The sequence below is a fragment of the Ceratotherium simum genome, chromosome 29 (assembly GCF_057802395.1).
Source record: "Ceratotherium simum simum isolate JZ-2026a chromosome 29, ASM5780239v1, whole genome shotgun sequence".
Classification (NCBI taxonomy): Eukaryota; Metazoa; Chordata; class Mammalia; order Perissodactyla; family Rhinocerotidae; genus Ceratotherium; species Ceratotherium simum.
The window spans coordinates 36,292,816-36,320,428 of record NC_141928.1 but is presented as its reverse complement, the minus strand read 5'-3'; the positions used below and the strand labels follow the sequence as shown (position 1 = coordinate 36,320,428).

The following is a 27,613-nucleotide window of genomic DNA, read 5'->3' as shown; positions in this document are numbered from 1 at the left end:
TTCTTATTTCTCAGTTTTAGCTCTAACCTATCACTTTTTTCTGTGTGTGAGGAAGATCAGCCCTGAGCTAACATCTTTGCCCATCTTCCTCTATTTTATATGTGGGATGCCTGCCACAGCATGGCTTGATGAGCAGTGTGTAGGTCTGCGCCTGGGATCCCAACCTGGGAACCTTGGGCCACTGAAGCAGAGTATGCTAACCCAACCACTATGCCACCGGGGGCTGGCTCCTAACCTATCACTTTTGAACCTACTTGACCACTCAGCTCCCATCCCTGTTGTAGAAAGAAACAATCACAGACCCAATATTTTGCCCACACCTGACCTGCTAGACCTTAACTGAAACTTGCTCTTAAGCCATAACACACATAAGCCATATACAAACATAACACACACAACACACACAATCATTATTTATGCAAGTGTTTGTTTCACTCATCTATGAAGATGTTACATTTTGGTGAATTTTGAACAGGACCAATCTAAATTTCTTTTATTTAAATATAAAACATTGTAAAACAGATCACTTAACTAAAAATCACATTTTCTCATATGTCAATTCATGGCCACACACAGTACAAGTCTTCCGGTACATGTCATCTTCTAGGTTTTCTTCAGGTCCATACTCATGTTGATGAGCAATTGTTTCCCTTTTCCACACACTGCTTCTTACTGCTCGCCGTAATTCTAAGAAAAAAATAAAACTTTCAGTGGTGCTGTTCAGCTGACTCCAAAAATCCATCTGGCTTTCAGCCATGAGTGTTGTGTGTTTAAACCAAATACGGTTTAAACCTTAATTTTATAACAAATCAAAATTGATTATACACACTTGGCAAGCGTACTTTCTTCCCTCACCAGTTTGGCCTATGAAATCATTCATGTCGTTGTTGGAGTCAAGTGAAATGGGAGACTCAGAAATATGGGATACGTGAGTTAGAGGGATAGCAAAAAACCCAATTCAGATGAGTAAAAGAACAGGGTTTGTTCAAGCAGCTGACTATGGAAAACTGGATGCCACAGCAGGAAAGGGGAGTCAGCTGGGATGACTGAGGATAAGGAGCATTTTTTAAGTTCCATATAAGTCAGGAGCTACTTCTACAAGAGGCAAGTAAAGCTTTGCTTTCAAGAAAACTAGAAAGCCAAGCACTCTTGCTACTATGCTGATGTTTCATCTTAGAAAAAGTGCTCGTGCAAGTGACCTTAAGTCTGTTAAATTCTTTATCCTATAAAACGAGAGCAATATTTTAGGGGAGAGATGGCTAATAATTACTGCAAGGTACAACCTAAATATAAGAATCACAGACTATTAAGAGCTGGAAAGAACCAAAGAGTTTTTATTTTACTTCATTTTATTTTGCAGGTAGGGAAACAGCAGAGATAGCATGTGACCCCACGTCGTTTATTCCAGTGTTTAGAACTTTTTCCACTACATCATGTTAAAATGTCATTGTACAAAGAAAATAATTATGCTGGATACTTTGAAAAGCAACTAAGTCAATCACATTTTAAAAGTTCAGATTGCATATTACCTGAAGAAGATAAGTAGTATCAAAATACTACTTGAATCTTTGTATTTTTAGCCTTTATTATATCATGAGGATAAGCAAACATATAGGGTATGTATCACGCACTGTTCAAAGCACTTTCTATTCAAACACATTTAATCCTCACAACCCTTTGAGATAAGTACAACGATCATCCCACCTTTACAGATGAGAAAACTAAGGCATAGAGAAGTTACCTAAGTTGTGCCTAAGGCCAAACAGCTAGTTGGTGCCAGAGGCACAGTCTAGCTCAGGTCCATGTTCTTAAGCACTGAGCTGTGCTGTCTGTTCATACTTCCAGTATGAAAAGCACTTTATCTCAGACTATTACTTTCATGTTTCAATGTGCACACCTCTAGACAGTTTCCAAACTAGGGGGAAAATCATGTTCATCCAAATGCTAATCTTTATTCCTATATCCTCTCATATTCTGAAGAACCCTACTTTTCCTAAACATATCTGGAATGCCCTCTATCCTTTTACTTTACCTTAGGACATTTTCTAAATAAGAAATAAATGATATGCTGACCAGAACTGCACAGATGCCTCATGGTTGCAGATAATGACAGGAAGATGTCTCCCTTTTGAGTTCCAATACCAGCTTTTCAACTTTGTTCAGATGTAAGGTATCCTGACCACTTTCCCTTTACTGCCCCACTGAGAAAATCTTTCAAAATCTGACTGCATCCCAATCACTGCTAAGCTAACCTCTGCCTAATTTGAGCATTATGCAAACTTAGGAAGAGAGATAAGAAAATTATCTTCCTAACACTAAAAGAATACTTAACAAAAATCTGGCTTACTAGCCATAACTGGTCATAAATGAACATAAGGTTTTATATTGACTTTTGGCTTTTTCTTCCCATCCTTCAGCTAGTCTAGCAAGATATATAATGACAAGAATAATGCCAAATCTTCAGTATTTTAGACATTTCCTGGAAAAACTTGTGCTAGAATGGAATTATTAAAAAACTGATGTTTGTCATTTTCTTGCCCTTCTTTCCTTTCCTGAACAATCCAGTCCTAAAGCCATAATAAAGCAGGCATGCGTGGTAGGTGGGGGAGCCCAAGAAAGGAAAGGAGGGTGTCCCTACAGAGGAGGCAGACACGATGGGAAATCAGTTACATACAGGGGAACTCATCAAATAACTAAAGATCATGGGAAGCAGGTTTCTCACTGTCAAGAGAAGGGAGTCACAAATAAGGAAAGGGAGAAAACTGGAATGAACCCTAAAATTTTGGATTAGAACTGGGTATAGAGTGTGAACTCAAGGTTTTAATTTATATATATATATATATACACACACACACACACACACACATACATGTATGACAACGTAAAAATGTACACATACATGTGTTCGTGCTAGAAAGCAGAAAGGAGTGCTCAACGAATGAAGAAGATATGTCAGAAAGCCACTGGAGCTAGCTTGAAGAAACTCCTATTGGCCCAAATCTGAGACGGTTGTAGCACCAAAATAATTAAGGACAGAAATGAACCAAAAGCCACTGAGAAGAATAGGAATTAATGAATCCATACCAATAATAAACAAATGGGGGAAAGGATGCTTTAAGAACGCTGACTTCCAAGTGGTTAAATGTAGCAGGAACACTGAAGTTAGAAAACAGTTTTTGCAACCATCATACTCAAGACTGGTTCAGGCAAGAACCACCCAGATAGGTGCTAAATCTAGGGAGGAGTGCTAAGGAGAAGCAGGATATTCGCATGGTCTTACATTTTTTTTTGCTTGTCAAATCAAAAATATTCACATCACCATTGAGGGCAGATGGGCATCAAATGCCTCCGGATGTGATACCCTGAGAAAGACACATCATTTATGTACTGTCCCCGGCCTGAAATGCATAACCTGAATCTAACCCTCAGGAAACATCAGCAAAGCCCCAAATGAAAAACATTATTTCTAAAGAGGTGGGGCAAGGGAAAGGAAAGAAATTTCTTCAAAAATGTCAATGTCATAAAAGACAAAGGCTGTGGAAATATTCCAAAATGAAGAAATTCAGAAAGACTTGATACCTAAAGCCAATACCTGATCCTAAACGGGGTCCTGTACTAGAATGAAAAACTATACAGGGCATTACTGAATCAACTAACAAAACTAGAATATGGACAACAGATTAGATAAAAATATCAGTACTATACTTTGGTTTTTTAAGAGAATATTCCTATTCTTAGGAAATACACACTGTAGTATTTAGGGGTAAAGGGTGATGATGTATGCAACCTACTCAAACAGCTAAGAAAAAAATATGTGTATGTGTGTATATATAGACAATGAATGCAAACGGCATAAAGTGTTAATAAGTAAATCTGGGTAAAGGATATATGGGTTTCCTTTGTACTATTCTCATCCTTGCAATTTTATGTAAGTATGAAATTATTTCCAAATAAAAACTTTGAAAAGACAGGAGCTGGCTTAAAGGGGCTTCAACTGGCCAAATTTGGGACAATTTGAGCATCGAAACGAATAATGACAGGAATGGACTGGAACACTGATTTGCAAATAAGAATCCATGAATCCAGGTACTAAAAAAAGCTCTTCTTTCCAAAAGAAGCCAAACAATTGTAGAGAGAATAACAGAAATAGAAAGTCACCATTTATACCCACCCTAACAATAATTGACTCGGGCAAGAATCATCCCAGTGTGCTAAAACCATTGAGTGAAACTTAAGGAATGAGATGTTCACAAAGTGTCAAAGAGTCACCCCACAGATTTCTTATTAATTACAAAGGGAAAAGGGTACCTTTACAATGGAGAAATCTGGCAGACACGGCCTTAACCAACAGTCAAACTGACTCGCACTCTTGGAGGAGAACTGATATCACATGTCTCCTGATGTGATGTGCTCAGACACATCACCTAGGAAGTATTCCTACCACAAATGTTTGACCTGAATCTAACTGTGAAGAAACAAGCTGCTAATAAATCCAAATGGAGGGACATCCTGCAAGACAGGTGGCCTGGACTCTTCAAAAATGTCAACATCATGAAAGATAAAAAAGCTAAAGAACGAGAAGAGACTAGATATGCATCATCCTTGATTGGCCCCTGGATCCAACAACTAAAAAGCTTTCATGAAGGACACTGGAACAACTGGGGAAAGATAAATATAGATTATATACTAGATAACAGCATTATGTTAATGTTAAATTTATAGAGTATGATCATGGTTTTTCAGTTACGTAGAAAAATGTCATTGTTTTTAGGAGAGAACATGAAGTATTGATAAGAATCACAATGTTTGCAAGTAACTTAAATAGTTCAGCAAAACGTGTGTATGAGTGAGAGAAAAAAGCAAATGTGGCAAAATGTCAACATCTGGTGAAATAAAAAATTTGTTTAAATAAAGATTAATAAGTTTTTCACATTACTTCATTTAAGCAACTTAAAGCTCTGGAAAGTAGAAGTCAACTACCTACTGCTAAGAATGAGAAGAGGAAGGCAGAAAGGACAGAGACTTTAGACGAGTGGGAAAAGAAAGGTTTGACAGGCCTTGGGAGAGCTAAGGAAACCTTGGGGGTGGGGAGAAGGTTTAACTGAAGCCAGAGAACAAAACAGTGGTCTACCGTGTTCCAACTTCCTAGTCCCACTGGCCGAGAACTTCACAATGCAGAAGGCTGTGGACTGCCTCTCCTGCAAATTTATAAAAATGTTCATAGTAACCAGTCTTGCTAATAATATGTTCAGGGATTGCTTATACTTTTTACCCAAAGAAGTTTTCCCCTAAATCCTTGTTCCAATGAAAAATTTATTTTATATCCTCTAAAACTTGTATTTTATTTGGCTTAATATCTTGATTTTGCAAAAAAGGCAGCCTGTATTCACAGAAGCCCAATGCTGCTTATGAGGTAAACTTGTAAGAGAACCGGCTGAAGGAGACCAGATACTTCTAAATACTTAATGGGAGGGCAGAAAGTTTTGGCATAGAGCGCCCCTTGTTAACCAGAGAAAAAAAATCACAAGGAAGTGACAAAATAACATATGACACTTTGCTCTTATTTTGTCCTCCATAAACTGAAGCAGAGTAACGGAACTGTGTCCTTCAAACTCTCCTGAGAGAAGCCTGAACATAGTCATAAATGTAACCACAGGCCTAGGATGTAGAATGTCCACCAACTTAGAAGGGCCCTCAAAATAAGATTTTCTTACCCACTTCTTTTTGGGGGAAACGTGCATAGTTACAAACAACCAAGGTTAATTTTCCTTTTTTTTAGAAGGCTAATCTCTACCAGTACTAAGTCAGAGAAAGCTGAGTACCGTAGTCCTCCCTTATCCAGGTTTCGCTTTCTGTGGTTTCAGTTACCTACGGTCAACTGCAGTCCAAAAACATTAAATGGAAAATTCCAGAAATAAACTTGTAAGTTTTAAATTGTGCACTATTCTGAGTAGCACGATGAAATCTCGTGCCATCCCACTCCGTCCCTCCCAGGATGTGAATCATCCCTTTGTTGGATTTCTAACCCTCAACATTGTCTGCTCTTGACAGCCAACCATCGACATCATGGCTCGATGATCCTCCTTGACATATGGTCAGAAGGTCAAGAGTAGCCTGACACCACGTCATTCCCCTCACTTCGTCTCACCACGCAGGCACTGTATCATCTCACATCATCACAAGAAGAAGGGTGAGTACAGTGCAATAAGATTTTCAGAGAGAGATCGCATTCACATAACTTTTATTACAGTATAGTTATAATTGTTCTATTTTATTATTAGTTATTGTTAATCTCTTACTGTGCCTAATTTATAAACTAAACTTCATCATGGTATGTATGTATAGGAAAAAAACATAGTATATACAGGGTTTGGCACTCTCCTCAGTTTCAGGCATCCACTGGGGGTCTTGGAATGTATCCCCGCAGATAAGGGGGGACTACCGTATAACTTTAAAGAAAAGCCTTATCTCCACCTTATTTGTGGAAAGGAGGCATGCAAACCCAAAATGTTCTCTGTGTTTGTACTACTGAATGTTCCCATCCAATATCAAGGCCAACACATACTGCATTTTTTGAACTCCAGTTAAACTGAGCAGCAGTGATACCATCATTTCTACTTCTGCCTTCTTGGATCTAAGAGATCTATAACAATTTGAATTTGCTGACAGGGAAATTCTTATCTTTCACCTTGTCTATATTTTTATACCTTATACTATTGATACTTGAATTTTCTTCTATAGTAAGATCAATTGTTTCTCAAACTGATAAAATAGAAGATCATATTCTAAAAGCAGGTAAATGTAATCTCTTACCTTTCCATAAAGAAGTAAACTTTGTGTCAGCTTCTTTGTGGATCAAAATCAGAAGACCAAGAGGAACCAGGTTCCAAGTTCTTTTCAACTAAAAAACTTTTAGACTTGCTTTTATTCCTCTCTGTTCTGAGCCTTCTGGGCAAACTGCATAGTAAGCTCCTTGTTCCTAATCTCTACAGTGTCTACTCCACTCTCAGCCCTTTGTGGCCTATTCAGGACAGGAACATATCCACCAAGCTCTAAAGCAAATCAACAAGAAGAAGCCATAATTAAAGAAGGCATCGCATTGACCTCTGCACATTCAACACCAGAAGACAAGGGAGTAATGTTTATACAACTGAGAGAGAACTCAGGCTTTCACATGCAGAAGAAACAGAAAAACATTCTTAGATTTGTAGGGACTTGGAAAATATACCACTCATGTAACCACCTGGAAAAATTTCCTCAAAAGATATGCTTCATCCAAACAAGAAATGAACTGAATTAAAGAAACCAGTCTTAAGAGATCCAAGAAAAAATTCAGGGCAAATCTGAACTCTTCAAGGATGAAGAAAATCTATAGTAGTTTAACTGGTAATTAAAAGCAGCAATTTATTACAGTCATGTGCTGCATAACAACATTTTGGTCAATGACAAACCACATATATGATGGTGGTCCCATAAGATTAGTACCATATGGCCTAAGTGTGCAGTAGGCTGTACCATCTAGGTTTGTGTAAGTGCACTCTGTGATGTTCACACAATGACAAAATCACCTAAGGACACATTTCTCAGAACATATCCCCATTGTTAAGCAACATATGACTAGATAGTGAGAACAACAGCCAATTATATTTGAGTTTATATTTCTTTAAAAAATACCTAGGAAAATTGTGTAAATCTTAAAAGAAACATTCTGTTCATACTAATATTTAATCTATATGATTATCTTAGAATTTTTATAGAAAAAAGCATAATGAAATGAAACAGATGCCATAATCTTTTATTGTTAGCCAAATCATAGGAATTTAGTCACCTTTAGATGACATCTTGACCAAACTACACAAATAGTACCTAAAAAAAAATTACAGATAGCCTTCCTTTTTAAAATATTTCATCACTTCGCAGGAACAAGTTCTAATTCCTTTATCCATATATTATTGTTTGTACCAAAATACCATCAGGAAAGTGGTTTAAGGAGGCAGCAGAGAGGGAAGCATTGAGGTGATTCAGGTAGCTGAGGTTAACAAAAACCCTGGGCTAATATATAATTAGTCTATAAATACACCCTCCTCTTTCACATCCCTTAAGATGCCTTTTGTTAATTTATCCTTCAAGGCTCTCCTTGATGTTGGAAGAGAGGAAGGGCTGGGGTAGAACAATGAAAAGGTTAAAGAAAAGAACCAAATTCAAAAGAAGTCTTTCCAAATCCTCTCAGTTGGTTCTTGCAGGTATTTTTGAAGACTGTGGTGCAACAGTGGCTAATTTTGGGAAGATTCTTCAATGAAATGCTCTTACATGGCACAGTTTGCTATAGGAAACCTCTCCACAAAGCCATAAAAGTGTGCTTGCCCTCTGAGTTAGGAATTGATATCTTTTTTTTTTTAAAGAGATCTTTTTTTGCTGAGAAAGATTCGCCCTAAGCTAACATCTGTTGCCTATCTTCCTCTTTTTTTTGTTTTCCCTCCCCAATGTACATAGTTGTACACTCTAGTTGTAAGTCCTTCTAGTTCTTCTATGTGAGCCACCACCACAGCATGGCTACTGACAGATGAGTGGTGTGGTTCCTCGCCCGGGAACCAAACCCAGGCCACCAAAGCAGAGCAAGATGAACTTTAACCGCTAGGCCATCAGGTCTGGCTCAGGAATTGATATCTTAAGTAACTATAATTTATATAAGGATGTCTATAAAGATGTTTATCTTAGGGTTATCTTGATAAACTCCAAAAATGTCCAAAAGTGCTTCTGTTTTTATAAAAAATACTTTTAAATGGTCTTTGCATAGAAGAGAAATGGAAAAACAGACATTAAAATGTTACTATCGAGGGGCCCACCTGGTGGCATGGTGGTTGAGTTCACAGGCTCCACTGAGGTGGCTCAGGGTTCTTGGGTTCAGATCCTGGGCGCAGACCTACACACCACTCATCAAGCCATGCTGTGGCAGGTGTCCCACATATAAAGTAGAGGAAGATGGGCACAGATGTTGGCCCAGGGCCAGTCTTCCTCAGCAAAAAGAGGAGGATTAGCCAACAGATGTTAGCTCAAGCTAATCTTCATCACCAAAAAAAAAACTGTTACTATTGAGGGCCAGCCCTCGTGGCCTTGTGGTTAGCTCAGGGCGAATCTTCCTCAGCAGGGAAAAACAAATTGTTACTATCAATTGTCTCTATAGTAGAATCATGGGATAGAAGTTGTAGTTTTCTAACTTTTCTTCACTGCACACGAATTACTCTTAGTAATGAAAAGGGGGGAAAAACCCTCACGATAAGAAGAAACAAGGCAGGCTTACATTCAATTTCTTTTTTTTTTCTTTTTTTGTTTGTTTTTAAGATGTCTGAGCTATCTTCTTTCACCCTCCAAAATCTCTTCTAAATCTTAAAAACATAAGCTGAAGTATTTATTACGGCTAAGACACTCTTTAAATGGATCAATTTAGTATACGCAGAACCCTGTATATACATAAAATAGGTGCTATCTATTTTACACTGGGACTCTACAGTTACTGTATGAAGAACACTCATGCCTACTTTTTAAAACTCTTTTTAGGGATTCTGTGATACAGCAAAAAGTGCTCCTTGTGCTCCTGCCGTGCCCTGTGTTCATCACTGTCACAGTACTTATCGTATGCTATCATGACTTGAAGTGTACCAGTCTTTCTCTTCTGACAACCTGTGACTCCAGCATTTATGTCAGCACAGGGCCTGGAACAGCTGACAGTACGCAATTACTGCATGGATGGATGAATGGACAGACTTACGCACATCTGCATACAGGGATGGATGCATGGACAAATAAATACAGAGACAGATGGACAATGGAATGATGGTCACACGGACGGACAGAGGTGTGGACAGAAGAACGAACGTACCATGCAGACTTGCAGTCATGAATGCCTGCTTCCAGTCCCAACTCTCTAACACCTATCTATGTAAGGAGTCACTCTACCTTTCTTTGTCTTTTATTCATACATAAAATAAAAGTGATTAGACTAGCTGACATTAGAAGGTTCCTTCTACCTGCTAAATTGGATGACTAAGACATAGGCATGATTTTTTCATTTTAAGCAATTAGAGGGATTTGCTGGTGGATATCTTTGCTTTTTATAAACCTATTGGTAATACTTAAGACTGAATTGATGCCAGATCCTTGACCAGATACATCCCTGATCCTACCATCCTTCCTATATAAAAATATGATTCACTTTAAGATGAGGGATTACATGCTTTTTAGAAATGCAGTACCATGAGGTTTGCACTGACAGCCTCAAACACCAACCTACTGAGAGCAAACGAAGTCTTTTTTACTTCAATCTATGAAGAAAAACATTCCAATCTATTGATGACATTATATCTTTAAACAGGAAGAACTTAGCTAAAGGCTTGCTGCAAAGCAGTAAAACACAGTCCTTCATCATATAAATGTAGCCACTTACCTTTTACTTTTTTATCAAACTTCTTCTGTTTCATTTTTTCTCGGTTTTCCTGCCGAACTTCCTTCGCTTCTTCTAATGCTTCCTGACTACCCCAAACTTCAAGAGACCTCTTCACAATCTACAATACAGAATCCATATTTAAATTAGTTGTGATTCAGAGTTGTAAAATATTATAAAGTTATAATTATTAAATCCACAGGTACCAAAGAATGATCTAATTCAAGTATAATTTTATAAATATTTGAAATTTAAAAGATTTTAGATATTGATAGGAAACAACTCTAATAATACCTCTACCCAAACCTATGAAACCCTCAGTAAATGTATGCTACATTTGATTATAAATAGAAAAACTGTCCTCTGACTGTAATTGTTTCTCTGATTCATTGTTTTCACATGAATCGACAGAAGTACATGTACTCAGTGGATTTGGTAAGTTTCGGCAGGCTCACCAAAAAACCTTGCTGACCAAGTAGCCACATCAGATCTAAATATGAGAATAATATTCTCCAAAAATCTCCCACCACAGGAAATCAATCACAACTCTTCTCCTCCTGAATCAGTAACAGTTTCCATCCACTTGACTAACTTCTGATCTTCTGAATATGAATTTTTTTAAAACTTTGGTAGCTGAACGACCTTGAGGGAAGTCTTTATTCTAGATTAAAAACTTTGGATTATATATCTTTACTCTTTACAATATATATTTACATTTAGGAGAATAATATACTAAGAATTATGCTCAGGATCTCTTTCACCATACGTTAAAGGGACCAAAATATCAAATTTGGTCAACAAATTTCTTAACATAATAAAATGATATACCAGTATTTCATAAATTCTAAAACATCACATTTTCCACAATTTAACATCCTTGAAAATGCTGCATCACCAATGTGCTTAATGGGACTTGAACAAGTCTGAGTCAAAAAGAGGCTCAGAAAAACTGGACTCTGAATGTAAAGAAGTTCAGGAACACCTTAACACACCTGCTGTTCTTGCATTTTCCTCTTTATGTAAGCACAAACCTGATACATAACAAAAAACTATTAGAAGTCTAATGGTACTATTTCAGTAAGTATAAAATAACAGCACCAAGTGATAAAAAAGCATTGGTTTAATTAGCAGCATTTTTCATTTTTAATGGTACATAAAATAATGGTGAATCGTCTAATTGATAGTGTCTCATGATTAACGAAATTCAGTATATGTTTAGTTTTACAATGTGGCTTCTTAATTTTAAGATACTAGGATTTTCTTGTATATTCCAATTCAAACTGCTCTAAAGCAATGCCTCCCAATATTTTTTATATAATGGCACAAAAAGAATATTATTAGTACCATTCATGGGTAGATACAGGAGGCTGCTTGTGATTCAAGGCACCATCCTGGGCACTCCAGCAGCCCAAGATGCTAAGTGGGTAAACACTTGGCACACCTGTAACACAACTGCAGCAAGAGGAGTTGAGAGGATCTGCTCTGAGACATACCAGAGTTACATGGACACTCATAGGGTTCCAGGTGAGTACTTCCCAAATGGAGTTAGATTTTAGGCATTTGTGAAATTTCTGAAATTTTTTTTTAGATTTTCTTTCAGGGGTGGGTGGATGGGCAGGGAAACGAGGACTGGCTCTTACTCCAAGCTTTCTTAGTTTCTGAACTGTACTCCTAACATCACCCAATAGTGATATATTTGCTCCAAAGTGCCACACCAAAAAGCAAAATAAGAAAACATGTTATTAAATGTCATTATGTATGACTGTGACTGATGCACAACAACAAAATGAAAAAGATCTTTTTAACTCTCTGTAAGCAAAAACTAAACTAATTATAACAAGTTCATTTTAAAACTTCACCTGACCCAGGATTTAAAATGACTGAATATAACTTATTAGAGACCTGTAATTTTAAGTAGAGTTTCATATCACCCCACTGTGAATGATGAGGATTCTTCTTCACAATAAATTTAAGAGCTGGTTCTCTTTTTTCTAAATCACAGTCTTTCAGAAGGTATTCTTGTTTTGCTTCTGTTTTAGTTATAAGCTTATGTTTATCATCAGCATCTCTGAAAACAAATTAAGCCCATTATATAAGTTAGTTATTTTAAATAAACTAAGTTTTCAAATAGCCCAGCAACCTAGGGGCATGCATGCAAACAGGAACATAGAAAATACTTTTTCTGGCAACTCACCCTGCCTATTCAAGTCAAATTAGCAGCACAAAAATTCTAACAAAAACTACTTTTATCTTTTACTTATTCTGAGAAGCTGTATTAGCAGAAGATCCACGTCATGTAACATTTTAAGAATGTTTCTACTTATTTAAAGTCCCTCTTTTCATAAAGGATTAGAAATGACTTGTAAGAGTACAGCAAATATAAATGAGAACTAAGATTCAATGAGTGAGAAAATATAAATTAAAGCATAAAGTCAGGATGGGTGGAATAGAAGGAATATAAATATGCAAGGTCCAACTGCCCCAACACAGTGAGTTTCCAGTTGGCTCTGAGTTTTTTCACAGCCAAGGTAAAAATGGAGACATAATCAATTACCTAGTTCTTCTCATTCATTTGTTCTCCATCTACCTGCCAGGTATTGTTCGAGGCACTAGGAATACAGCAAAGAATAAAACAAAGCCTGTTTTCATGAAGCTTACATTCTAGTTAGGAGAAGGCGGTCAATAAGCAAACATAATGAGAGATAAAAGTGCTATCATGGAATAAAAGCATGGTAAAGGAATAGAAATTCTCAGATAGATGGGTAATCAGAGAAGGCCACTGATGAGGGGACATTTGTGCAGGGCCCTTAAGAAGCCAGAGAACATTCTGAATAGCTAGAGAAAGAACATTCCTAGCAAAGAGAACAGCAAGTGCCAAGGCTCTAGGGCAGGAGTGTGCTTTGCAACTGGAGCTCACAACAAGAGGGCCAGTGTGACCAGAATGCTTTAAGTGATGGTGAGGAGTGATAGGAGATAAAGTCAGAGATAAGCAGAGGCCTTGTAAGCAATGGTGAAGACAATTCTATTCTAAATGGATTAGAAACCATTAAAAAGTTTTGAGTAAAATGCTATATGCAGGAGAGACTAATGGTGCAAAAGTAGGGAGAAGAGACCAGTTGGAAGACTACTGCTATGGTGGTCCAGGCAAGATGGTGGCCTACTGTGAGGTAGTAGTGGGAGAGAAGATGAGAAGTGGAGGGATTCAGGATATGATTTGAACAGAGCCAAATGGATCTGGAATTAAACATGGGATAGTAGAGAAATAGCCAATGAATGAAGTTGGCCTTTACTGAAATGGTGAATACTGAAGAGGGGTATAGGTCAGGGAGGGAGACTTAAAATTGGGAATAACTTTAAGAAAGCTAAATAATTTGGAAGTATAAACTAAAGGAGGGCACAGGTAAACTACATTGTACCAAAATTATAATCTTTGAAGATGTTGAAAGGAAACAGAATGGAGGGCTGTGTTCCTAATAATGTTTAAATTTAAGAAGTATATTTTTTTCAGACTACTACACAACTTTCTTTAAATTGATACATCAGTTGCTTCCATTTTCTCATGGAAATAAGATTATATGTGGAAATTCACTTCCCAAAAGCTATCTGTACTTTAAGGAGAAGGATAATACTGTGGACCTTAACTACCATGTGCGTTAATGACATTGTGTGTCAGTGGGAATAGAGTTTATGATTTATAATTCCAACAGGAGCCAGAACATTTCCAGTCACAAATCTGATCATGAGACCATAAACATCTTCCATTCTATCTTCTAAGGATTCTACTCAGCAGAGTTGATGGTGATGGGCCCCAATGTCTACAGCAGGAACTCTGAAAGGGCAGGTCCTCGAGGTAAGTGAGGAGTTGATCTGGGGCTGGAGGTACAAGAGGTGGGAACAGGTAACAGATAAGAGGGCTAAATAAGAATCCAAGATAGGAGCTAAGGTGTGAAAGACACCAACACAGGATTTGGCTGAAGTAAACAGTAGGGATAGGAGAACCATGTGAAGTGAGAAGGATTATTCTAGGGTGATATAAAAAGAGGATAAAGGCTAGGAGAAGAAGAAAAAGAATTACAGAGGAATGTGATTTTTCCCTCATCTATTCTCTTCCCTGCCTATTCAGGAGAATAAAAAAATGAATGGAAAGAGGTGTTTGGAGAGCCCCAGGGGAGTAGCTGGAGAGGTTTTACTCCCCTCCTCTCATTGAAGGCCCTAGTCCTCTGACCAAGGTGTCAACACACACTGGAATAAGTAAGAAACAGGGGTATCCTTGGGGGTTGAGGGAAGAGAATGGTTAGGAACCTGCTACTGAGAGATGGTTAAAAAAAAAAAAAAAACCCAGGCCAACAGAAAGGAAAAGGACATATCTCTTGCAGAACCAAGGGCATCCTTCCTATTAATGTGGCCTATCATAACTTTGATAAGCACAGGCTTCCTGTTATTTCTTTGGCAAATGGAAACCACAGACATTTTAGGAAACTCTCAAAACAAAAATCATAATTACTAAGAAAATATTAAATCTAAATGGATCTAATTATTGTTTTGCCCTAAACCTACATGCAAACATTAAACTTGAGCAATTTGAGAACATTGTCTGAAATAAAATATGTACCTGCAGTTATCACAAGTTGCCAAATCAAAGTGGTTCATAAGATAAGAATCCATAAATTCTTTACCACATTCTTCACATATTGTATAATCAAATTCCATAACAGGTCCTAAGGAAAGGAAGATTAATTCTTTAAATTTCCTTTTTTGTCACTAGAACAATACATTTTCCTCTGTTTTATTAGCTTATCAGCAGCTATTTTATGCCTGACACAAACACATTTATGTAAAAGACAAAATAAAACCTTGATTAAGTAATCTTACATTTATTTAAAAACAATTTTTAAGAGGACAAAGGAAATAATATAAAGGAAAAAAAACTATCAACTCATCAAGTATTTTTGAACCCAAACCAGGTAAAGTATTTGTGTCAGTTTTGTATTGCTGCTGTAACAAATTACCACAAGTTTAGTGGCTAAAATAACACAAATTTATTATCTTACAGATCTGTAGTTTATAAGTCTGACACGGGTCTCATTGGGCTCAAGCCAAGGTGTTGGGAGGGCTGCATTCCTTTCTGGAGGTTTTAGGGGACAATCTATTACCTTGCCATTTCCAGCTTCTAGAGGCTTCCTGCATTCCGACTCATGACTTCCTTTCTCCATCTTCAAAGCCAGCAACAGCAGCTTCTCACATCACTCTGGCTTCTTCCATAATCACATCTCCCCCTCACTCTCTTCTACCTCCCTCTTCTACTTTTAAGGATCCTTGTGATTATATTAGGCCCACCTGGACAATCCAGAATAATCTCCCCATCTCTAGGTCTTTAACCTTAATCATATCTGCAAAGTCCCTTTTGCCATCTAAGGTAATATATTCATGGGTTCCAGGGTGATTAGGATGTGGACATCTTTGGGGGCCATTATTCGGCCTACCACAGTACTGTTGAAAGTATGAGGGAGATTAGTCCCAGGGGAGTGGGGAGGGGAGGGAGCTGATTACAGACAGGGGAGATGGGCACTAACATATAACATAGAAAAGAGCAGTAAAGAACAAGGCAACAGTAGAGGAGAGACAATACAGAATTCACTTCCAAATGGGAAACTTTTTCTCTCCCTCCATTCCACTCCCTACCAAGAGAGCAAACAGCTTCCTCCTCTTCATCTGTCTCAACCACTAGATTATAATCTTCTTGAGGGTAGAGATGGTATTTAGCTATACATCCTCAAGACCCAGCACAGAAACTACTCTAGGTAGAGTAAAGCTAGATTTTTTTTAAGGACTTCAAATACCTAGCTAAGGATCTTTATCCTATAGAATTGGTTCTCTAAGTCTGAAGTTTTCCTAGTAAGTCTTTAGGTTGATTGCTATTGCCAAGCTCCAACTCGGAGAACTGCCACAACTCCCAGTGGGAAGAAAAGGGGAGATGTCATTTGTTCCCAACTTGTTCAACATATCCTATCACTGGCTTCCCTTACCTACTTCCAACACAAGAAGGTCGGTCAATATTCCACCACCCCTTAATCCCACTAAACTCTAGCGAAAAAATCACTCTTCTTTATAAAATATTAGAAGGGCATAGCTATAGACAAAAGGAAAAACTAAAAATGTAGTCAAAGTGACCTCAGAAAAACTGATTACTAGAATAGAGAAACTGCAGTCAGAAATACCAACTAGGAGGCTACTGTATAGCATTATTAATTAAAAGCCACAAAATGTGCATATATTTTCCTAATTTTAAAAATATTTTATAACGGAAAATTTTAAATATACAGATTTTTCAACTCCATCACTACCTTACCATTTGGAAACTGGCAGTCTACTGTAAGCAAGCGCCTTCCCTCTCCCCCAATCATTCATTTATTCATTCATTCATGTATCTATCTATTATTGACACAGACTCACGGATTCCCATTTTTTCAATAGTATGTAATTTATTAGTGTACTTAATTACTTTGGTGCTGAAATTGTCTCAGATTTGGGCTCATCCTGTAGCCATCTGGTCCCAACCCTGGAATCAGCTATTTCTCTGAAGGGCCCTGGTTCCTTTTAGTGGGGAATATTATCAGAGTCCAAGATCTGGACACCAGGTATGCTGGGCTTTCTTTGCTTCAAGGCCTTTTCTTTGGACAGAGCTGGGAAATATATGCATGTGTGCATATACACACACACGCATGCACATGCACACCTTATTACTGAAGTATAATTGACATGTAACATTAGTTTCAGATGTATAAAATGATTCGATATCTGTCTATATTATGTAATAATCACAATAAAGTCTAGTCAACATCTGTCACCATACACAGTTACAAAATTTTTTTCCTGTGATGAGCACTTTCAAGATCTACTCTCTCAGCACCTTTCAAATATGAAATACAGTCTTATTAACTATAGTGACCATGCTGTGCATTACATCCCCATGACTTGCAAGTTTGTACCTTTTGACCCGCTTCACCCATTTCACTCACCCTCCATCCCCTAACTCTGGCAACCACCAATCTGTTCTCTGTATCTGGGAGCTTGGTTTTTTGTATTTTTGTTTTTAGATTTCACATATAATCTGACTGAGATCATACAGTCTTTGTCTTTCTATCTGACTTACTTCACTTAGTATAATGCCCTCAAGATCAATCCATGTTATCGCAAATGGCAGGATTTCCTTCTTTTTTCTGACTGAATAACATTCCACTGTCTATGTATATATACCATACTTATTTCATCCATTCATCCATCAGTGGGCACTTAGGTTGTTTCCATATCTTAGCTATTGTGAATAATGCTGCAATGAACATGGGCGTGTATGGATGTTTTTGAATTAGCGTTTTTGTTTTCTTCAGATAAATACCCACAAGTGGAATTGCTGGATCAAATGGTAGTTCTATTTTTAATTTTTTGAGGAACCTCCATAGTGTTTTCCACGGTGGCTACACCAATTTACATTCCCACCAACAGCGCACAAGGGTTCTCTTTTCTCCACATCCTTGCCAACACTTGTTATTTCTTGTCTTTTTGATAACAGCCATTCTAACAGGTCTGAGGGGATATCTTATTGTGGTCTGATTTGCATTTCCCTGATGATTAGTTATGTTGAGCATCTTTTCATGTACCCTTTGGCCATCTGTATGTCTTCTTTGGAAAAATGTCTATCCTCTGCCCATTTTTTAATCAGATTGTGTTTTTTGCTATTGAGTTGTATGAGTTCTTTATATATAATTTTGGATATTAACCCCTTATGAGACACATGATTTACACACATTTTCTCCCATTCAGTAGATAGCCTTTTCATTTTATTCATGGTTTCTTTGCTGTGCAGATGCTTTTTAGTTTGATGTTGTCCCACTTGTTTAGTTTTGCTTTTGTTGCCAAATCCAAAAAATCATTGTCATGACTGATGTCAAGGTGCTTACCGCCTAGGTTTTCTTCTAGTTTTGTGGTTTCAGGTCTTACATTCAAGTCTTGAATCCATTTTGAGTTAATTTTTGTGTATGGCGTAAGACAGTGGTCTAGTTTCATTCTTTCGCATGAGGCTGTCCAGTTTTCCCAAGCCATTTATTGAAGAGACTGTCTTCCCCATTGTATATTCTTGGCTCCTTTGTTGTATATTAACTTACCATATATGCATGGGTTTACTTCTGGGCTCTCTCTTCTGTTCCACTGATCTATGTGTCTGTTTTTATGCCATTACCATACTGTTTTGATTACTATAGCTTTGTAATATAGTCTGAAATCAGGGAGTGTGATGCCTCAAGTTTGTTCTTCTTTCTCAAGGTTGCTTTGACTAGTCAGGGTCTTCTGTGGTTCCATATGAATTTTAGGATTGTTTGCTCTATTTCTGTGAAAAATGCCATTGGAATTTTGATAGGGACTGCACTGAATCTGTAGATTACTTAGGGTACATTTAAAAGGGATTGTTTTCTTTATTCCTCTTTCTGATAATTCATTATCAGTGTATAGAAACGTAATAGATTTCTATATATTGATTTTGTATACTACTACTTCACTGAATTCGTTTATTAGTTCACATGTACACTTACACATGCATATACGTATTTTAGAAATCATGAGTTCACACTGATACTGCCAATTTTAATCTATTCCCACAGGATTCTTTCTTTGCCTTCTCCCAAATATAGAATACAAATTCTATATTTGTATGTCTCTTCTTCCACAGTAAGAACTCTGGCTCCCAACAACATCACAACATTTACTCATCTGCTTGAGCCTACAGTACATGTAAGACAGTTTCAGAATTGCTTCACTCATATCACTCTATAAAATGAGATCAGGAATTTTGTGTTCTTCCCCTTACCCCACCCACCAAAAACTGAGGGTATACAGTACTGTTAAATACTATGTTCATAAACCATTTGGACTAGTACTTTCTGTCCTCACCCTCACCTTCTTTAACATGATTATGTTATTTCATTTGGAAAAAGTTAGGTCTATTTATTTATTTGCTTTTAAATTTTTTACTCTTTCCATCCCTGTTAATTTAACTTTCTTTTAATATGTAAAACTTTAACAGAAATATACATACTTTTGGGTCTGTTACTCTACTGCCATGAATCAGAGATCTGGGCAAAAGTTTACCTCCAAATATATTCACTGCAGCAACAATTATTAGAAATAGAAAAAATAAGAAATAAACAAAAGGGCTGCACTCGAATTAGGGTACAGCCATAAAATGGAATATTATGTAACCATTAAAAAGAAAGTTTTCAAAAAATATTTAAGAAATGGGGAAATGCTCTCAACAACATTTTTGTTAAAGAAAATTACATTTTCATTCACATAACAAAAATAGCCTCAAAGAAAATAAATCAAAATGTTAACTGCATGGGAAGTTATTGTTTAATGAGACAAAGTTTCAGTTTGGGATGATGAAAAAATTCTGGAGATGGATGGTGGTGATGGTCACACAACAACATGAATGCACTTAATGCCACTAAACCATACACTTAAAAAGGTTAAAATGGTAGATTTTATGTTAGTTTTATCACAATTCTTTTAAAAAAATAATTTTTTAAAAAGACAATAAAAACAGTCACTGACCTCACTGTTACACACCATTGTCTCCATGTAGCTGTGTTCACCACAGTCCTCAAGCACACAATGGGTTTAATTATTTAGTCAGGAGTTCTCAACGTGTGGCCCCTGGGCCGGCAGCATCAGCATCACTTAGAACTTGATAGAAACAAATTTTCAGACCCCACCTCAGCCCTACTAAATCAGAAGACTCTCTAGGGAGAAGCTCTAGGGATAGGGCCCAGCAATCTGTGTTTTAACAAAGTCTCCCTGGTGATTTTGATGAACCACTGTTCTAGATTCTAAAAGCATCTGATAGGCCTTGCTTTACAGGCAGCAAAGCTTAATGACTCAGATAAATTTTTTTTATTTTTCTCAGCTATGCTGAAGAAATAGATTGTCTTTAAAAATTAACCAAAAAAAGGTGATAGAAAATATACTCCCCCTGTTTTCTTCTATCTACATAGGTCAGCCAGATAAAGTTGTAGGAGTAGGCCCCTTGTGCAAAGGCATTTGGCCAAGGGGGCAAACAGGTGAAAATGCAACCTATGACCACTTAAGCCAGGAGCCCTGGCCCAGGCTAAGTCAGCCCAGAGAAAGAGGGCCTTTTTCTAATTTGTCTCCCAAAGGGGACACTGTTGGAGAAGGTAAAAGAGAGAATGTGACTACCAGTTGACCAGGGAAATCAGAGGATCCTCAACCCCTCCTCTGTCCTTGGAATGTACGCTCTGCCCAATGTTCCCACAGTGGGAGCACAGCCTTGAGAGAGTAAGTTGTTGAGACCATCTGGACTGAATACGTGACTGAACCCAGTTAAGGCCCCTATATAAACTTCTAAGATTTGGCAGGTGAGTGACAAGCAGATCTACTTGTCTTATGGTCGCCCAAGACAAGCCTCATAAATAAGTTCCCTTGCTTATTAAAACTGCCACCTACCAATCTGGAGCACTCTGCCTCTTTCTTCGGTGTCTCCTTGCCCTCTGTGTACAGGGCCAGTTTGCAAACCAACAGACCTTTTCTAATTTTAATTAAATTCACTACCAGAGTTCCGTTTGCAAGCAGCAGCCCTAGCATCAATGCATGAATAACAGTAATGACACATGCCACGTGCATACCTTAGTCAAACAGCAAGGCACTACAGTAGGTTCTCAAATATTTGTTGCATGACCTGTTAAATCAAAGTATAGGCCTTACATGGTAGATTCAGGAATCTAGAAAAATAGTTACAATGAGTCTTCACATCCATAAAGTCATAGGGACTTTAAAGGCCACTGAATTCAATGCCTTCCCTCCTATATAGGGCTTCTCTACAATATCCTGGTCAGGTGGTCTTTCAATCTCTGAACCCCTCCAATGCTTTGCTATTTAGAGGCAGCACTTCACATGGTTAGGAATTTTTTCCATTTCACAGAGTCACTCTGAGGCTCACAAGATACAGGTGCCAACTCTCTGTAAGTGCAAAGTGCTAAATATATGTGAGGTAACACCTTCATTATACTGGGCTGAAATCTCCCTCACTGTAATTGTCACCCACTCTTACAAGTTCTGCCCTCCAAAGCAAATCACAGTAAGTACAATCTCTCTGCCCTATGCTTCTTGCATTAGCAGGCAGCTGGAAGTTTTCTCAAGTTAAATCTGATGGGTTTTGACAACTGTTCCTCACATGTCAATTTCAAGACTTCCATTTTGACCACCCTGTTTTGGACCCTATACACTTGTCAATGTTCCTCTTAAAATATGGCACCCAAACTGAAAAATATTTTAATCCTTCAAGTTTCAGCTTCTGAAAACAATAGTTTAGACACACACAGACTAGAGCAGGACTGTTACCGACCTTGATGAATACCTAACCTTCTGGTGCTGCAGTGAAACTGGAACAGGTTTTTTAAGCTGTTATATTACACTACTGGCTATCAAACTTATGATCAAATAAACCTTCATCTTTTTCAAAGAGTGTGAAAGTATCCTCACCTGGAGCAGATATGTATGTATAAGTGATTTACCAAAACTTTAACCTTAGATAATAGAGTTATATTATTCTTTTTATGCCAGGTCTCCCTATCTTATACTTTGTAAACCACTTTTTCCTCCAAATATAAATAAAAGAATGTTTTAAATTTTATCTCTTGGGTTCTAGCACCTCATTTCAACCTAGCAAGATAATTTCAAGTATTTATTCTATCAGTCAATATATTGGCTATCCCTGCCTATTATAAAACAACAGAGAGCGTCAACCCCAAGTACACAAACCACAACTTAATCATTGCCAAATCTGTTTAATTTTTAATCTACTAGCAAAACTGCCAAACTTTATCACTCTTATAAAGTAAATCTGCTCACTGACTAAAGTAAGTGTGGTGTTATTTAACATCAGTTTGCAAAGAATTATGCATGTTACTCAAAATGACCAATCTAGGTACCTATTTTCTGAAAACACACTTTACCTGGTTGATGAACAACTTTTTCAATTGTACATTCTTCTTCCTCCTCCTCTTCCAGAATGAAGCCTCCTCCTGTGTCAATTATCTTTGGGGCTGCTTTTACATTAGCCATGCCTACAAAATGTAAGTAAAAGTGGTCAGCAGTTGAACTAGGTAAGCCCATGTGGTTCATTGTGTATAAACAGGAACTTTCTTTAAATTTAATATATATCAAACAAGACAAGGATGTTCACTATTACCACTTCTATTCAACATTATACTGAAGGGCCCAGCTAGTGCAATATGGCAAGAAAACAAAACAGGCATAAAGGTTGGAAAGAAAGAAAACAGTCTTTATTCGCAGATGATGTAATTATGTATGTAGAATATCCACAAGAACCTACAATTAAAATTAAGAAATAACACCTAGGAAGAGATGTGTAAAACTTCTACACTGAAAATGCCACTAAGAGAAATCAAAGACCTAAATAAATGGAGAAATATACCAGGTATAGATTGGAAGCCTCAACTTTGTAAAGATGTCAGTTCTCCCCAAATTTATCTAATGATTCAATGTGATCCCAGTCAAAATCCCAGCAGTTGTGGGGGTGGGCAGGGCTGGGGGGAGCGGGGAGGTTAGAGCTGACAAGTGGATGCTAACATTTATATGTAAATACAAAGAACCTAGAACAGCCAAGATAATCTTAAAGAACAAAATTAGAGGATTTACACTACCAGATTTAAAGATTTACCATTAAGCTTCAGTAATTAAGACAGAGTGGTATTGACACAAAGACAAAGAGAGCAGCAGAATAGAAGAGAGTCCTGAAACAGACCTATACACAGTTGGTCATTTAATTTATGTCAAAGGCTCCAAGGCAATTGAGTGGGGAAAAGATCATCTTTCAATAAATAGTGCTGGGATTTATGAGAAAGATGCCACTACAAAACAGTGAGAAAAAGATGGTCTTCTCAATAAATGAACTTTGACCTTACCTCATACAATACAGATTAAAAAATTTTAAATGGATCATAGTCTTGAATGTGAAACGTAAAACAATATAGCTTCCAGAAGAACACATAGGAGAATAACTTCAGGTAACCAAAAATTTCTTAAACAGGACACAAAAAGTACTAACCATAACAGAAAAAATTGCTAAATTTGGACTTGATTAAATTAAGAGTTTCTATTCATCAAAAGACACCTTTATGAGAGTGAAAAGACAGGATGCAAACTGGGAGAAGCTATTTGCAATATGTATATCTTACAAAGGACTCATATCCAGAATATGCAATGAAATCCTATATATTAGTAGAAGACAAATAACCCACAATAAAAAATAAAAAAAAAGGAAAAAGATCTGAATAGGGATTTCACAAATGAGGATACCCAAATAGCCAGTAAGCACATGAAAAAGTTCTCACCATCATAGTCATTGGGAAAATACAAATTAAAACCATAATGAAATATCACTACACTCCTACCAGAATACACAAAATAAAAAAGATTGACAATACCAAATGGTGAGGAAGTGGAGCAACTGGAACTGTCACACATTGCTGCTGAGATTTTAAACTGCTTTAATTACTGTTTGGCAATACCTACTAAAGCTAAACATACACCTCCCCTGTGACCCAGCAATTCCATCTCTAGGCATATACACAATACAAATGAGTGGACACGTCCACCAAAAGACATGTACAAGAATGCTCACAAAGGTTTCCTTCATAATAGCCCCAAACTGGAAACTCAAACAGCCATCAAAAGGAAAATGGAAAAACTACGGTATAACAACACGAACAATACTACACAACATATAAGCGAACAAACTACCACTACATGCAACAACGTGGATCAGTCTCTTATGTATCATGTTGAGCAAAAGAAGCCAGATACTGCGTGATTCCATTGACAGGAAGTTCAAAGAAGATAATACTAATCAAATGGTCAGAACCGTAGTTACTTCTGAGGGTGGGTGGCTGACTAGGAAGTAGCATTAGGGAACCTTCTAAGGTTCTGGGAATGTGTATATATTGATCGCTGTGGTGTTTACATGAGCTTTTACAGAGGTAAAATTCAGATGAGTGCATTTTACGTATTGATGCATGTTGTAACTCATTTTAAAAAATTAAATTTAATATGTATTATCTTGCTTAAGGTACTCCCCTTCTCTGGCCTCAATTTCTTCCTCTATTAAATAAAGGGATTAGATTATAAGATGCCTGTTTCCACTGTTAACAACACTTCTCATACTATATTGCCTGCTCATCTCTCTATATCCCTCCATTAGACAGTGTTTTTATCTCTCTAATTCTGACAAACAGTTAGGCATTCCAGGAATATCCACTGGATGGATAGAAATAGATGAATGTACCAGAACATTCTGATTTCATGAACAGTGTAGCAAACGATTGGAATGGCTGTGAGGGCCATGAGAATTAAGAGAGAAGCTGGAGCCATAACGTTAGCAGGATCCTGAACAATGCTAAATCACACCAAAAACAAAGCCCAGTTTCTCTCTGCTGCTATGCCTTGCTGTTTCCCCAGGCCCTGAGCACCACTCTTAGCCGCACATTCTAAGCAAGTTCTCCTCAGTCTTTTTCATGGCATGTGTCAGACATGGCACACACAGAACATGAAGACTGTACAGTACATTGAAATAAAACTACTGCAGAGATAAAAATCTCAGCACCCACCTAACTCTGGAAGCACAGCAGGTTGTACACAATGCTACAACACAGTTCACTTCTTAGGTAATTGCCTAAGAAATCTTACACCCTGCACTCCATGATCAGAAGTTTAATACCAGTTTATGCTCTACTTTGCACCCCTGTTCCACAGCTATTTAGTACAGATGTAGAAACCTTTATGGAATCATGAATGTGAATTAATCAATGCAAATGAACAATTTTTTGTCCTGACTCTAGAATGCCTCAAGTTGAAACAGGAATAAAAGAAAACCACCAGAAAGCAGAAAGGATGAGACGAGAACCAGGAAAAGTGGCTGGAATTTGCAGAATCAGTGTCAGTATGAATATCAAGATGTGCAGCCAGCCTCAGACTCTTCTCGCTCTTCCTTACTTCTGGCTGATGAAAGGGGTAGCAGATGACACAGCTCTAAACCGTGCTCAACTACTCACACAGTATAGGATATTGCTTTAGGAACACACGTACTTCAAGTTATCGAGGTACTCCTGAAGAACTGCATGTCAACCAAACTATACGTTAGGTACCCTGGGGAGATTATTACTTGACCCCAGTGGAGAATTACATGATAGATACATATATACATACACACACACCCCCCTACATGATAGACAGACAGGCAACCAAGGGCTGCTCTAAGGGGAAGATGAAATCCAGACAAGAGAATCCAGACACAAGGATAACAGCCTTTCTTCCTAAGGGTCAGAGAGACACCTAGTATAGTAGAGGCAGCTGGTGGCAAGGAAAGGCCATGAACCCAATGTCAATGACCTGAGTTCTAGCCCTGATCAGCCTGTGCACGTGCTGGGATGAACCTGAGCAAACCCCTTTCCTTTTCTGGTCCTAGATTTCCACATCAGTGAAACACGGATACCAAACCCTGCCCTAATTATTTTCCAGGTTAGCTGTGAGAATCAAATTAGCTAATCTGAAAAATGTGCAGCACACCAGGTGCTACTGTTAGCCCCACGAAGGCAGTAGCTAATGTCTGCCTGCCCCTCTCGGCGCCCAGCACGGAGCAAACACTGTGCGGGTAAAGAACAGGCACTCAATCGCCGCTTGCTGAATGGACGAGTGAGGGAGCAGGTGCAGGAGTATTACTGAAACGGGTCACAAGTCCAAAAGCTGGATACAACGGCCACCCCTGGGGCCGGTGGGAGCGCTGCAGGAAGAGAATAGCAAGGGCAGGCTGAGGCGCCGGCCAGCACGGGCACCACCCGTCGGCGAGGGCGCTGCATCCCCACGCTGAGGACCGCCGTGGGACCGCCCAGGTGCAGGGAGGACAGCCCGGGCTGGGGGTCAGGGCGCCTGGGCTACGCGGATTCGCCCGTGATCCCGCACAGCCCGCTTCGACAAGGCCCGCGGAGCGGACTCCCTCCGGGACTGCGGGAGGGGCCGCACGCAGACGCCACAGCCGGGACGTGGCGGCCGCCCGCAGCAGAGGGAAGGGGCAGGCGCCGCCCAGGGCCCAAACCTCCGGTAGTCGCAGCCGCCGCCGCCGGGTAGGGCCGGGCCGCCAGCCGGGCCTGGCGCAGCATCAGCGCCCGCTGCCGCTTCCGCTCGATGCTCGCCCGCACCGAGGCAGGCAGCTCCGCCGGCTGTTCTGAAGCCGCCGGCTCCGCCAGCGTTCCCTCTGCTGCCGCCATCTCCAACCTCCTGACAGGACCGACGCACGCGCATTGGCGCCCCGCAGCGTGCGTGCCCACGGCCCCGCCCGACGCTGGCACCGCCCCCGCGCCGGCTCCACCCAGCAGCCTCTGAGAGGCAGCGCGCCTGCGCAATTTGAGGAGGACGGGACGGGAGGGGCGGCAGGGGGAGTCTGCGCACGCGCAGAGGCTGGGACTACCTGGGGCCTTGTGACTCGGAAAAACGCTCGGCGCGTACTCCTAAGAAGCGAAAAAAGAAGAGATTATTTTCAGGACCTGTTCATTTTTAAAATAATAGTTTAGCTTGGTGGGTCAGAATATGGGCTTTGGAGTCAGACTTGGGTTAAGTCCTAGTCTGATACCATCTGCGTGACCTTGAACAAGTTATTTAACCTGAATTCAGTTTCTTTTAGTAAAATGAAGATAATTATGGAACCACTTCTGGGTTGTTGGGAAGATTAGATGTAAAGACTTTCAGCACAATAATGCCTGGCACACAGAAAGCGTCCAGAAGTGCTGGCAGCTAGTCGTAATAGCAGTGCCAATCAAGAGAGACCAATAGATGATTGACCTGACTTGACTTTGGACCCATGGCCTAGGGGACAGAGCCTTAGATGTGAAATGAGAACATCTGGGCTCAAACTCTCACTTGTTGTGTGACCTCAAGTAAATGCAGCACCTGGTACCAAGGCTGGTATGCGTGAGCTTGGCTGTCTTTTCCATGGCATTTCCTTCAGTGTGGATGAGCTGCAACTAGGTAGACATGGATTTGGATTTGGGCCCAAAATCCTGACTTCCCAAAAGAACGGCAAATGGAGCAAAA

General features: G+C 38.8%; 1 protein-coding gene across 4 annotated transcripts; it reads right to left on the bottom strand.

The window, feature by feature from the left end:
- Positions 1-465: 465 nt before the first annotated feature.
- On the bottom strand, positions 466-26,835 carry XPA (XPA, DNA damage recognition and repair factor). 4 transcript variants are annotated; one of them, XR_015548985.1, is made up of 8 exons: positions 26,619-26,805; positions 22,462-22,572; positions 15,054-15,159; positions 12,344-12,509; positions 10,445-10,562; positions 6,814-7,052; positions 5,132-5,198; positions 637-687 (listed from the first exon to the last, which is right to left on the bottom strand). XR_015548985.1 is itself a non-coding variant. In XM_087419442.1 (6 exons), the coding sequence occupies exons 1-6, from the start codon at positions 26,822-26,824 to the stop codon at positions 539-541; spliced, it is 753 nt and encodes a 250-aa protein (XP_087275568.1). In that variant the 5' UTR covers positions 26,825-26,835; the 3' UTR covers positions 466-538. The 4 variants fall into 4 exon arrangements, 2 of the variants coding, with proteins under 2 accessions (XP_087275568.1, XP_004423292.1); XR_001390111.2 differs by lacking the exon at positions 5,132-5,198 and having other exon boundaries at positions 466-687; XM_087419442.1 differs by lacking the exons at positions 5,132-5,198; positions 6,814-7,052 and having other exon boundaries at positions 466-687; positions 26,722-26,835.
- Between the last annotated feature and the right edge of the window lie 778 nt (positions 26,836-27,613).

Excerpts from the sequence above, each read along its gene's own strand:
- XPA (XM_004423235.3), bottom strand. The coding sequence starts at position 26,790 with ATGGCGGCAGCAGAGGGAACGCTGGCGGAGCCGGCGGCTTCAGAACAG. Across the intron at positions 22,573-26,618 it reads GGCGGCTGCGACTACCGGAG|GCATGGCTAATGTAAAAGCA; the intron begins GTTTGGGCCCTG and ends TACATTTTGTAG. Across the intron at positions 15,160-22,461 it reads AAAAGTTGTTCATCAACCAG|GACCTGTTATGGAATTTGAT; the intron begins GTAAAGTGTGTT and ends TCCTTTCCTTAG.